The sequence below is a fragment of the Periplaneta americana genome, chromosome 1 (genome assembly GCF_040183065.1).
Source record: "Periplaneta americana isolate PAMFEO1 chromosome 1, P.americana_PAMFEO1_priV1, whole genome shotgun sequence".
Classification (NCBI taxonomy): domain Eukaryota; kingdom Metazoa; phylum Arthropoda; class Insecta; order Blattodea; family Blattidae; genus Periplaneta; species Periplaneta americana.
The window spans coordinates 84,032,644-84,047,671 of NC_091117.1; the positions used below are offsets into that span (position 1 = coordinate 84,032,644).

At 35.9% G+C, this 15,028-nt stretch overlaps 1 protein-coding gene across 1 annotated transcript in view; it reads left to right on the forward strand.

The window, feature by feature from the left end:
- LOC138697568 (phospholipase A2-like) overlaps window positions 1–14,827 on the forward strand; it is a 76,568-nt gene extending 61,741 nt beyond the window's left edge. The window contains exons 4-5 of the mRNA XM_069822918.1: window positions 8,739–8,891; window positions 13,117–14,827. Coding sequence (XP_069679019.1) covers window positions 8,739–8,891; window positions 13,117–13,201 — 238 coding nt within the window. The 3' untranslated portion in view covers window positions 13,202–14,827. The remainder of the gene's footprint in view (window positions 1–8,738; window positions 8,892–13,116) is intronic.
- The last annotated feature ends 201 nt before the right edge of the window (window positions 14,828–15,028 follow it).

Genomic DNA, 15,028 nt, shown 5'->3' on the forward strand with positions numbered 1-15,028 from the left:
GGGCGAATCCAGAAATGCATATAGAGTGTTAGTTGGGAGGCCGGAGGGCAAAAGACCTTTCGGGAGGCCGAGACGTAGATGGGAAGATAATATTAAAATGGATTTGAGGGAGGTAGGATATGATGGTAGAGACTGGATTAATCTTGCTCAGGATAGGGACCAATGGCGGGCTTATGTGAGGGCGGCACTGAACCTCCGGGTTCCTTAAAAGCCATTGAGTAAGTAAGTATTTACCATATAGATGATTTTTTAAGATGGCAACTGAGTAATTATGTTTTGGACAATTTCGTCTTGAATATATTTGCCTAGTTTATATTTCCCTTTCCACGTCACAAAAATTTAGGGACTATTCCTCGGGACCCCAACAGCAGACCTGTCACTGTGATACTCTGGACGTTGTATTTTTTACGAAATAAGATATTGTTGACTCGTATATTTCTTTTTTCTCTTTATCAACATCCATAGGTTGTGCTTTGGACTGTTCAAAGCATATTGTAGGGTCGATGATCTCTGCTACAGATTTTTTCCTATCAATCCTCCGTACGCTATCTTGATCAGCCAAACAATTAACTTCTTCGTAAACTTCCAAACCTTTGTTTCGGAGAGCAGCAGCAAGAAGGGAATGAATGATGACGTGTCGTTTTATTATTAAGACACCTTAAGAGGACACCTCCCAGACACATGAGGTAGGAATTCAAACTTACTAATAAGCGAGCTTTTGTAAGACCTAGGATCAGTGACAGTTTAGATTAGGTTCGTCCAGGCTTTTGTATGTCTTGCATATACGATTTTTGTTAGATAAATAGAAAGTGAATTTTCATAAGGTCGAGATCCAAATAGAAAGTGCATTTTCATAAGGTCGAGATTCAGTGACAAATTGGCTTTGGTTTTTTCAGACGTTTGTTATGCCTTACTACAGTACATTTCTTGGTAGAGAGGTATACAGATAGATTTACCCTGGACCGAAGAAATTAGTGCTTTCCCGTGTAGTGCAACATCACGGTGGTGCCACTGGGTTTCGTGATCATAGCGTGTGAAAATATCGGAGAAAATCATCGGCCTGGCATAAGAAACAGAAGTATTGTATTTCAGTTAAGTTGGGTAGATTAATAGCATTCACAGTGATCACATCGTGTTTCTAGAGTAATGTGCAAAAATTGTAAAGTTATTTTAACTTATTAAATGCGTTTCCGCCCGGGTGGCGTGGGTCGTGTAAATGTACCTAGAAGGGAGAGGTTAAACTGAGAGAAAGAAAGAAAGAAAGAAAGAAAGAAAGAAAGAAAGAAAGAAAGAAAGAAAGAAAGAAAGAAAGAAAGAAAGAAAGAAAGAAAGAAAGAAAGAAAGAAAGAAAGAAAGAAAGAAAGAAATGCGTTTCCTTTTCTCTTCCGTGTGGTGTGTAGCTGGATCGAAGTTTTACCATATATCTGAATACTTTAGCAAAGCAAATAATAATATTTACATTACATAAACTTTTAGAGAGCACCTTGAATATGACATACATTAAGGACTATAAACTCATTGCGTGAAATTTAAACATGGGTATGCCACTTCGAAACTCATAATGAAATCATTTAGAGATCCTATAAAATTGAAAGAGAATATTGTAAGGAAGATAACTGAAGTTTTGGAGTCGTCTACCCATATTCATAGTATAGTCCGGGTCAGCTTAATACCCTAAGGGTGAAACCTAACCTTTTTTCCCCCATTACTACATAAGCTAGTAGATTATGGTTTGCAATTTGAATTTTCTTTTGCCAACTTCGTTTCGATTTTTGGTACTGAGAAATACTACAACTGGTAGTGATTTTATAACTGTTATGTAGGCAGCAGTGACACAAGTTGACGGTAGTTTAAATTCTGAAAATTCAAATTGTTCTAGATTTCTGAGTCCATTACTGGAAGCTAGTGAAATTTGAACATACTAATAATTAATATCAGTATAAATATTAGCCTAATACATAATACTTATTGTATGTGTTTCTTTGTATTGTGGTTATAATTTCAAGATTAGAGTCAGGTAGGCTAAGTGTAAATAAACATAATATATTTCGTGTGATATATGCCCTTGGGTAATCGATAGAAATACCATTTCACATTTTAATTAATTTCTTTCCTGTTTAGACTTTTATTACAATAATGGAGTAAATATTCTAAAGCATACATTTCAAAGTGGTATTCGTTTTCGGAATTCGTACTTATCATTTCACGTGAACAAACAAAATACATTTTTAGGTTCGGTCTCGTGAATCGTAAACTGTTTAATCAAAGCAATGAATTTCATATTGCCAGAAAAATACATTTTAATATTAATCATACACTAATCTACTAACTACTAACATAATGTGCGAGAGGTCCAGAAGAAAATTATAGTCTACTCTATAAAATACATTATTGTCTACTCTTTCACAAATTATTGAACCTTTTAGAAAACAAATCCCCGACATAAAGATGAGATGTGGTAAATAAGCAAGTCATCGTTATTGTTAATACTATATTATTATTATTATTATTATTATTATTATTATTATTATTATTATTATTAAGTACACGGCATTGTGTGATTTTATCCTCTTTTGGTGGTATCTAGTATTAGTTGGCAACACTGAAGAGACAGCCTTTTAGGAACTACTCTTACGTGATTCTCAGTAGCTATACACAAAACGACTCTCACATGAATTGCGGTAGGAAATATTTCGAAGGCATTTAATTTGCTAGGAAGCATTCCATATGTCAGTCAGCAAGAAAATTTTCCCTAAGAATAAAAACTTATGAACACTTGATATTTTTGTGCAATATCTTGTACACAGAACCTCTGTGGAGCACACAGTCAATAACTACTTCGGCTTCTATCATTTCAAAACAACTATTGCTCCATTGGCGCTGTAACATTCTCTTATGATGATCCGTAAGAAATCTCTGTTGTTCTAATGCAGGCCTGCATAAACGGTGCTCATCGAGCGCTGCCGCTCCTTCGGAGTGGGAAAGCCGTCTAACAGCTCGCCGGAAAGACACGTCAGAATGACGTACGCCTGCTATAGGTAGAGGATAGTCCACGCAGCTATCTGGTGTAGTGTGTATTATCAATAGCTATTTCACTTTGCCTATCTACGGCTACATAATGGAGGAATCTAAGGGCCGTATTCATAGACATTTTTAGCGCGGGTTTCCGGTGGATGATCAGCGTTTATCGTATTCATAAACCAGTGTTAGCGATAGGATATGATTTGAATTCTGTACAAGTAACCAGTGGATAGCCGGGGCTAGCTTAGTACGGTACACTCGTCTATGTCTATGAATAGCACCCTAAAAGACGGAAAAGTGATCATCAGGCAAATTTTTTTAATATTGCATGGGAAAATGCTTATTTTTTCACAGCAGCTCGCGTCAGTACTCAGTGCCTTATCTGCCACAAAAGTTTGAAAGAAAGAGGAAAACATAATATAATGCGTCATTACTAGTCCACATATTATATAGATACGATGGTTTTGTTGGTGAAGATCGCAGCAAAGAGATTCAGGAATTGAAAGTTGCATTATTACATGACGTAGGATAAGTTAGAATTTATTAATCTTCAACAATTTAAATATTTCTCTTCAGGGAAAAGGACAGCTCATTGTTGATATGTTGAATAAATTACGGGATTTCAGTCGTAAACTAACAGAAAGGTAATATGGCTCACTTTCGAACGATAAAAACTGCTCGTAATCAAGCCATGTTAAAAGATTATGTGCAAATATTAATTTAAATTCAAATTGAATTTAATTCTAGGTTCCAAGATCTTGTCTTAATTGGAAAGAAGTTTAAAGTTATCATAATAAATTCCTTCAACACCAATTCAAACAGTGTCATACGATTTACAGGTCAGCCTGGTTGGCGCAGTTGGTATAGCGCTGGCTTTCAATGCTCGAGGTTGCGGGTTCGATTCCGGGCTTAAATGCGACAGGCTCATGTCAGTTGATTTACAGGCATGTAAAAGAACTCCTGCGGGACAAAATTCCGGCACACCGGCGACCTGATATAACCTCAGCAGTTGCGAGCGTTGTTAAATAAAACATAACATTTAACGATTTACAGCTTGAACTTATTGATCTTCAATATGACGTAAGGGCCAAAGACCGTTTGAATAATACTACTAGCCTGGTTGAATTTTACGAGACTAAACCTCAGCAATAATACCCACAACTACACAGATGGCTGTGAAAATGATTGCTATGTTTGTCTCAACATTTATATTTGTGAGCAACTGTTTTCTATAATCAACTTTAATAAAGGCAGGCATCGAACTTCATTCTGTAACTGATTTTCATTACATCAGTATTGTTCCTTTCAGCTGCCAACAGTATAAAACCCTATTTTGATGTACTGGTAAATAAAAATATGACAAAATGATATTTTATATATTTAAGTAGCTAGGGTAAACATTGCTAATTTCGTGATAATTTTATGAAAATTAATTTAAAATGCAAATGTGTAAATATTTTCTTATTCCGATTTTTCCATCTATGAGAGGATAATGCGCTGTACAAAACTGGAGACATAAAAGATTGGATACGTTTTTGAACTGCCTAAAACCACTTTTATAACTTAAGCTAGTTGGTTGGTTATTTTGTGATAACCTTAGTAATTTCGTGATATTACATTGATAATTTCGTGAGAGATAGAAGAATTGTGGAAAAATTCATTAAAGTCAAATGAAATTATCATTTATTAATACAAGACTTCAAACATAGTAATTCCGGCTAATATTCTTAGCAAGAAAATATAGAAATACATATCAGCATATATTATTAATGCAATCAAAATAAAAATTGAAATTGAAAAGGGATCTTCTTTGCGCTGAAAGAGTGAACACTTTTATTACGGACTTTGCTGTATATTACAAGGGTCACTACAAAAGTGATGCATAACATTTATTAAAAAATTACATTATTATCCAACAGCTTTGCTATTTTCACAGAATGTAGATACATCCTTTAGGAACAAAATGCCACTTTTCCACATAATCCCCGTCCCTTTCAACTGCCTTACGCCACCTAGGAAGGAAGGCCTGTAGACCAGCACGGTAGAAGTCTGAATCAACACGTCTGAGCCACTCTTTAGTAGCGTGCACGAGGGAGTCATCTTCTAACCTCGTTCCTCGAAGGGATCCTTCAGTTTACCAAAGAAATGGTAATCGCATGGTTTCAGATCAGGATTGTAAGGCGGGTGTTTCAGTGTTGTCTATCCGAGTTTTCTGATCTGGTGTGTGGTCTTGTGACTGACATGTGACCGTGCGTTGTCGTGCAATAGCAGAACATCCTGCTTCTCCCGATGTAGTCGGACACTACTCATTCGAGCTTGAAGATTCTTGAGAGTTGCTACATACGCCTCAGAATTAATGGTGGTTCAGTGTGGCATGATGTTCACAAGCAAGAATCCTTCTGGATCGAAAAATACAGTAGCCATAACTATTCCTGCCGAAGGCGCAGTTTTGAATTTCTATTTCTTTGGTGAATTCGCATGATGCCACTCCATTGTCTGTCTCTTTGTCTCCGGTTCAAAATGGTGGAGCCATGTTTCATCTCCTGGCAAAATTCTTGCAAGTAAGTCATCTCCACTATTCGCATACTGGTCCAAAATTTCACTGCGCACTGTTTCTCAAGTTTCTTTGTGGACTTTTGTCAACATCCTCGGAACCCATCTGGCACAAAGCTTTCTTAACCGTAATGCTCAATAAAATGTCGCCTCAAACAGCTAAGATTTGTATCAGTAACGCTAAGCCAATATGGCTACTAGAGGTGTATCTAAAATTCCAAAAGTGTGTTCTAAAATTTCATTAATATATAATAAATCATTGTACCAAATATCATATGCTTACGTTCAGTAATAAGCCTGTAATGTAATTATAAACATCCATAAAATTTGTACGCCTGAAAAATCGATTCTAACTTACTCTCTCCAAACACAAAAGCTCACGGAAGCGGCTACAATAGTCACACAAAGCGTTGTTGTATGTTTCTGGAAACCGGACAACATATGCAATCCCTTGGCGGAAGTTTGAATCTCGTAACACCATTGGTTAGTTCACGAAAGAGCCAGGAAAAAATATCACGAAATAACCACTGCCACGAAATTACCAATGTTTACTCTATAGAGTTTCTATTATTTCTGTAAAATAAATATTTCTTTATTAATTAAGATAGTTTTGTAAACACTGAATGGGAATTCATTTCATGAACACTCTTACTAGTACTTTCTTTTGTGTACATTTTGTACGAGTTCACCTCTTCTTCTAGTCCACCCTTATACAGAGCGCAGCTAATAGCTGCATTCCGCTCATGAGCTGTGAGTCGGCTCGGAGAGCGCAAATCTTGTGCAGGCCTGTTCTAATGCATCTAAACATGTCGTCGTCGTTGTCGTTGTCGCTGTTGTTATTGTTGACCAATGCTAAGGATCTTGGATTTCTTCCATTCTTCTGCGTGCGTTCCAATAGTAGGCCTACTTGGTAAGCTGCGATGATAAATCAGCATCTATTTTCTTCATTGCTGAGGATTGTAGCAAATGTTCTTTATCCATGATGGAGTTCTGATTTCTACAGAGGGTGCTGGTAGATATTAATCCGATGTAGATGAGGGGCGAGACAATCATGCCCGGTGGTTAAGCGAAATATAGCGACAGCCTTTTTCGAGGTAAATATGGGATGTTACAAGAGAGAGTCACAAAGTAACCTTAATCATTGTTTTATTAATTGAATATGTACAATACTTCAGTGGAAGGGTCATCTCGAACGAATGGATCGATGCAGAATTCCAAAAGCACTGTTTCATTACCATCCGCATGGCAAAAGATCTCTGGGTCGTCCAGAGAAGAGATGGACTGAAAATTCTAATTTGAGACCGTAACAGGCCACTCGGCCTAATACTTGTTAGGAAGACGACGACGAATATGTACAATAAGACTACAAACACTTTAATACTTTTCAGCATAGTCCCAACTACGTTCACTGCAAATGTTCCTGTTATACTATGTTCAAAATTGATGAAGTGTTTGTAGTTTTATTGTACACATTCAATTAATAAAACAATCCTCTATGGTACTTTTTGACTGCCCCTCGTATTACTGTCTAGCAGAATGTTCCAAGGTTTGCCTTCGCTTTTCTTCAGAAATTCCTGTTTACAAAAGAACTGGACTATGTGTTTGGTCCCGACGTTTGAGGCATGAAAGGAGATTTTATTTGGAGTTTATTTGATGTTTGTTCCTTTTTGGCCAGGAAGTCAGCATTCTCATTACCTACTATTCCACAGCGTGAGGGTATACATTGAAGTATTACCTCTTTACGAAGTCTTTGAAGCATTTTAAACGCAGAAAGAATTTCTCTTACTCGTCTGTTTTCTGGAGGACTTGCTGTTAGTGCTTGGAGTCCAGATTTACAATCACTAAGTATAACCACTTTGTTAAATTTATGTATGTGATGAAAAAGCTGTTTCTGGCTGTATTTATTGCTTCTAATTCACCATCATGAGTAGACAGTGTTTCAAGAGATATGTAAAAGCTAAAAATGTCGCTGTAGATTCCTGCTCCAGCATTACTGTGTTTATCAAGAAGAGATCCATCTGTATAAATACGAAATATATAAGTATATCTAAACATAAAGTAGCCTAATTACATTAATTATTTATATGTTCATTTTTATACATTTGTTACAATGAGCACAGTAATCTAAATTGATTTTTTTGTGTATTATAAATGTGCATATTCTGATACGTTTGATTATTGTAGGCTTTGGATTAAATGCTAACATAGACTAGAGTAAGATATGTTATTTCTAGAAAGTTTCTACACTTTTCAAATATTATGTTTCACAACCATACAGAACAACCGGTAATATAACTATTTCATAAATTCTAACTTCAGTTTTTTTTTAAGACAGACTAGATGACAAAAGCTTCTGAACTGAATAATAGCAGGCATTTTTCTTGTTTATTCTGCGTTTAATTTCATCTCGAATGTCATTTATATTTGTTACTGTTACTCCAAAATATTTGAATTTTTCCATCTCTTCAAAGAAGAAATTTTCAATTTTTATATTTACATTTCGTACTATGTTCTGGTCACGAGACATAATCATATACTTCGTTTATTTTGGGATTTATTTCAAAATTTATCTCATTACTTGCTTCAAGTAAAATTCTTGTGTTTGCCCTAAGAGTATAATACGAATTTTTTTAATTCATATTTTTCACTTTATCAGATTTTGAGACAAATGTTTGAATGTAATGCATATTTTTTTATATTCATAATGCAGTTTATGCAGCGAATATATACGTTTATATGTAATTTTCAAGGAGATAGGAGCAAAACTGAAACACATGGAACATTTTGAGTTGTAAAAAAAATGTTCTTTTGAGAAAAGTACACCAACTTCAACTAACAACAAAGGTCAGCGGACATGTCATTTATATACTGCTATATTTCCTTTAAAAATGGCCGTTAGCGAAAAATAAACATATCCCTGTGTTGGGGTATATGATTTTATGCGAAAACTTCAATTTTGGTTTCGAAACTTTGGCCTAAACGCTCGGTAGGGTTCCCCCTTAAAATATATCGATCAGCGAATTATTTTTGGTACATATAAATATTTCCTAGATCAGACTATAAGTACCACATCCCCACAAAAAGCGAGTGCAACTTAACCTCGCTAAATTACATGTAACTAATGAGAGATCATCCAACATGTCATGCAATGTATTGGATTTCAGGTCCCATTGTGACTGCGATGACAGGTTCTACGAGTGTCTGAAGGATGCAAGGACACTAATCTCGAAAAAGATTGGTGTGACTTATTTCAACATTTTACGGCCAAACTGTTTCAAGATGGATTTTCTTGTCAAAGGGTGTGAGGAATACGATGGGTAAGTTAAATATATGATCATCCTCTTTTCCAAAGAGAGGTTTATATATCTATCGCCATAAATTGAAGATGCCATGATTTTCCATGCACTGATATTAGTTTATCATGATTTCATTATCGATAAAGCATAATTGTCATCATTGGAATTACCATGACCGCATTTTTCGCGCTCCAGCTTATGGGAAATAAGAAAGTAGAGCCCGGACGAGAAGTTATGGCACCGGCGCGAGAGACGCATTTTAGTTCGTTTACTTGGACTCGCCCTCACATTAAACTGGAGGGATGTTGGGTTAGTTGGTTACTAGCATTCCGAGTGTTCAGATCGTTCTGCTATTACCGCTACTGCTAGTACTGAAAACATTGTCCTTCTGACCGCCCTCATTATGGCATTGTCTAAGGTGTGAAATCATAGAGTAGTTCATAGTCAAGGACATGAAATAGCATACAATGTATGGAAATTCATGTCAGAAGAGACTGTAAAGGGAATACCAATTCCATTGAAAAGCGTGTGTGCAAGAGTACTGGCTGCCACTGGTATTTCAAAGCGAACCTTGGCAAGAATCAGGAAAGAAGGGGAAAATATTGAGGCAGGAACAGCAGATTCTTTCTCCAGTCCGGAAAAATCACAGCCGAAGAAAAAGATTGTTGCAGCTGTAGACAGTTTTGATGAGGAAGTCCTAAGAAGACTCATCTATAATTTCTACGCTACGCATAAGCAGAGGCCGACTCTGCAATCGCTTCTTCCAAAAATGGATATCAGTGTATGATTATGTGAAGAAAGTAGAGAACAATTACTTTGAAATTGAGCACGTGATGGACAGTATTTTGGAGAACATTTCCATAGACTTAGGGACATCTGATTCCAGCACAGATCAGTCGTCTGATTCGGATGGAGAATAAGAATATAAAGATGGAATAGCGGGCGTAATTCCATTAGGTACCTTCGGACTCTTGAGTAGGAAAGTGGTGATACTAAGGTAAGACGAATGTTTTTGGAAAGAGATGAAACGGATATGCCTGCCGCTCTGAGCTTGCGAACCGTAACCCAAACAACCCCCACTCCTCTACCCTGCTGGCCGGCAATTTAAAACTTCGCGCATGTTGGTGCCATAACATCTCGTCTCAGCTCTATCGTGATCTTGAAATTGCAGCAGAACGTAGTACCGTGACTTATCTATAGATGGCATCCCAGGAGAAGAGAGAGGCTCGCGTATGGTGTTGCCAAGTCAGCGTTTTGTAGCTAAATCTGGTGTTCTCAGGACTATGGTCAGCTAAAGAATTTTACCGTCAGCGGTTAGCTATTTGATGTTTTTTTGAAGATTCCGGCAGAGGGAGACGACATTTTTAAGTTTTTATTTTTCTGTAAAATGTTATAATTGTTTTTATATGTACTCGCAGACAACAATATTAGTTAATCATAAACCAGAGATAATATGGTATTATCACAATTTTTTCATTCTGCGAATATAAAAAATATCAACGTTTTATATTAACTCGATTTCGTACAACCATGTCCATTTCTTGTTTCATCCATTGTTGTTGTACAAATAAGGTATGCCACATTCGTAAACTCTTAGTATGTTTTTGTAAATGAATTGATAAAGAGTAGATAATGAAGTGAATTATTATTTTCATTTATCATAACTTGTATTATGATTCATTCATTCATAGTGTTCTGCCCATGGGCAGGTCTTTCACTACAAACCCAGCATTCTCCAGCTTTCCTACTTTCTGCCTTATTCTTTGTCTCCTCATACTATTAATGTCGTTTTATATTATATATTATTTCATTTATCATTCCTCATTGTAGTTTATGTAACACAGACATACTTAAAACTTAAAACCAGACTCATTATTGGCATGCACGTCTCTAACTCAGTATGAAATCACATTTAGAACCGACTGGTGTGATTGTGAATGTGATTGTATCCGAAGTGTCCAGTATATTATTCTTGATATATTTTATTCAATTTTGAAGAAATATGCCGCGTAAAACTCCATACGTATAAAAGTTTATAGATGTGTGAAAAAAACATACTGTGTTGAAAGATTGGGTGGAAGAAGTTGCCGGTGATAGTTGGAAAGCTCGATGTAAATGGTGTAAGGTGATATTGAATGCAAAATATTCAGTTTTAATTGTCCATATGATTTTACATAGAACATAGAGCCTACGAAGTGATACACACTTTCCATAATTTAGTCTACATTTTTATAAAATTCTCCAGTTCCTAAAACTGTATAGTTTGTATTTCAAATTTGAAAGTGATGTGTTAAGAAAAATCTGGAGTTTTTCAACTACAGTTTAGCTGTATTTTTAAGCTTGTGCAGCGGTAAATGGAATTCTGAGTTGGCAACACTGCTCGCGTAACGGGTAATGTGCAGCTGAATAGATGGCAACAAATAGTGAATCACTTTTCTTAGGCCGGCAGCATACTGCATCGGACTTCCTGCCTCGTACAGGACGTTTTTGTCTCGAACCGTTCGATGTGACGGTGTTTACACGCATTCTTATGACGCTGCAGCATACTGCATCAGACATTCGTCCTACACATTCTCATGACACTGCAGCATACTGCATCAGACATTCGTTCCACACATTCTTATAACTAGGGCTCGGAAGTTGAAGACCTAGAAGTCAGTATTGCAACGTAGTATAGTTCAAGCTAAGAAAACATTTCCCCTATCTCAGGTAGAATCCTCGTTATCACTAGGTACTTTGTTACGCCTGGTGAACATTGACTCCGAAATCTATTCACAATTTTTCGGCAATAAACGTAAACAAAAGGAAGATTACAGTACCCTCCCACAGGTAACAAAATCTGTGGCGCTGTTTACACAAAATAAAACAATTCTTTTCATTTGTAATACCATGTGTTGAGCAAAGGGTCTTTGCATTCCAAAGAAGTGTAAACCAGACGCTTACCTTACATATTCTAACACACAACTAATTATATATGCTCACTGTCATTTTTAACTTTTAGATCCTCAAATTCCGAGCTCTACTTATGACGTTGCAGCATACTGCATAAGACATTCGTCCCACACATTCTTATGACGCTGCAGCATACTGCATCAGACATTCGTTCCACATATCATTATTCAAATTTTTCAAATTCAAACTCAAATTCGAATTTATTTACAATTTACATTTGAATTTACATTTGGATAGATACCCGAAATGAGCATATGCTCGTGCTCGGGTATGAGCTGTAACATACTGCATACTGCATCAGACATTCGTCCCACACATTCTTATGGCGCTGCAGCATACTGCATCAGACAATCGTTCCACATATCATTATGAGCTGTAACATACTGCATCAGACATTCGTCCCACACATTCTTATGCCGCTGCAGCATACTGCATCAGACAATCGTTCGACACATTAGTCCCACACATTCTTATGACGCTGCAGCATACTGTATCAGACATTCCTCCCACACATTCTTGACGCAGCAGCATACTCCATCAGACATTCGTCCCATACATTCTTATGACGCTGCAGCTTACTGCATCAGACATTCGTCACACACATTCTTATGGTGCTGTAGCATACTGCATCAGACATTCGTCCCACACATTCTTATGACGCTGCAGCATATTATGTCAGACATTTCTCCCACACATTCTTATGACGCAGCAGCATACTCCATCAGACATTCGTCCCATACATTCTTATGACGCTGCAGCTTACTGCATCAGACATTCGTCACACACATTCTTATGATGCTGTAGCATACTGCATCAGACGTTCGTCTTTATTCGCAGTAATAAATTTTGTAAATTTATGGGAATTTGATTTGGTAATTTTGATTTATATTGGTAAAATTCACACATTCTTATGATTTTGCAGCATACTGCATCAGACATTCGTCCCAAACATTCTTATGATCCTGCAGCATACTGCATCAGACTATGCCAGCATTAGAGGATATAGAATTTGGTATCCGAGAAGATGTTGCAGGCCGGAAACTCTGGAGAAGCAAACTAAAACAATCTCAGTAGAAACTTTTGTTAAGATGTTAAGATTTTATAATTGTAAAATTTGTATTTGTATTTTTTCGGCCGAATAATAAAAAGTATGTTCTGTAAATTAAAATAACAAGAATGAACGCGACTATGGAAGCAATTACAAAGGCAGACATTTAAATTATAGGATTTATGAAATAGTTTTTACAAATATATGGCAATGAACTGATATTCGTGGGTGGTTTTGTGGTTTCAGATTACTCATCAAGAGATGTGCCAGATATGGATATGACTTCAGTTCACAGATGTCTTGGCAATGGTTTGAAGCAAGGGAATTTTAATATCAAGTTTGCAAAAGATCTCAAACTACAATTATTGCGTTACTACAGCATCAACCTTCGGAACAAATATTATACTCTTCCTTATACGCCAGCTTCAGAAAATTGAATCCATCTTCAAATAGAACAATGTAATAGTAGCTGACTTTCATAGAATTGCTTCATTAACCGAATGATTTCTTTTGTAATATGCTATTATGTTTTGAATTTTCTTATAGTGTTCAGGACACATCTACAGTGTACCATAAAGTGAGGAATGAATTTTATTTAATGATGTATTTAAAAATGTTTTAAATTATAGGAGGTAAATCAATATTTTTAAATGATCTCAATATAAGATAGCAAATGATTTACATTTTGATCGGAAGTATTTGCGATTTACTTGAAATATACCTTAATGTTTTCCAGATGAACTGATATAAAATTTACAATATTAGTCCTACTGTAACAACAAAATGGCGACTTCATGGTAAACAAAATAAGATTGTGTTTAGAAAACCTGCCCTTAACACTGCTTTCGTCCATCATAAATTTCACCTAGATTTTCAAGAATTTGAATCCGGGTCTTGAATGTGAAAACCGACATTTCAGGCGTTCAGTTAATGATGCACACACGAAAAAGTTCATTCTACACAATACCTTAGGGAACGGAATGCATATTTCGTTTAGTGAACATGTTCAGAAAAATCGCAACTAAAGAAAGCAGAAAAATTATATAATGTTTACATAAAAAGGAAAAATAAAAGTAATTATATGAAAATTTGTTGATATAATTTTACAGAATATATCGAACAAAGAAATACGTAGGCCCTATAATCAGGTAGTCCTACTGAAATACGGATTAGAAAATGAAATAAATTACAACGGTTTTCATTAGGGGAGAGTTGGGTAATATCGGACATCGGGTAATATCGGACAGTGATGTTTCTTTCATCTACCACCAGATGGTAGTACAGTGATATTTCTTTCATCTACCACCAGATGGTAGTAGCGGTGTTCAGATGTCGCATACAGAAAAGTAACCATGTCACTTAGGTACTACCATCTGGTGGTAGATGAAAGAAACATCACTGTCCGATATTACCCGATGTCCCATACTACCCAACTCTCCCCTATACCAATTTATAAAACTGAAAGAAATTAACGATTTCACAAAAAATTACTTGCAGATATTCTGACACTTGTCTATTAAGTTAACACTTAATAACATTATTATGTTACCTTTTAGATTCTGTAACTAACGACATCTTGAGCACTGAAAGTAAAACGTAACTACACGTGAAGACCAAAGCGATTTTATTATATTCGAATACAGAAATTCCGTTAGTTTCCTATCTTTTTCCTACACTCATCGAAAAAAAATATTGAAAACTGAGGTTTCTATTTCCTCATAGTACCTTTTTCAAACATTTCCCATTTTATACTTTCCGAGGAATTCTATTTTTTCGATATATTTAAAAATCATATTGTGATGTCTTCAGATGATGGCCATACTTTAATAACATTTAATCCAGAACTTTATAAATTACGTCTTTCATAACCGTTACAGCCTATTATCGTAATTTGTATGAAGTCTGTATTTTTTATTATGGTGGAAAAATATACACACTGTAAATTTAAATGTTATAATGAGGGTAACACATGTTCCGAAGTGCCCACTGCTAATATCTTATACGTACTTCATTTTTAGGTAACATCTTCGATAGTATAAAAGAACTTAAGACACTTTCATCGTGAAAATAACGTAGTCTGATTAGTCAAGATAGGATATCTAAATTTATTTCTTTATTATTAGCATTTCTCACGCTAGAGACCTCAGTTCACACCTTG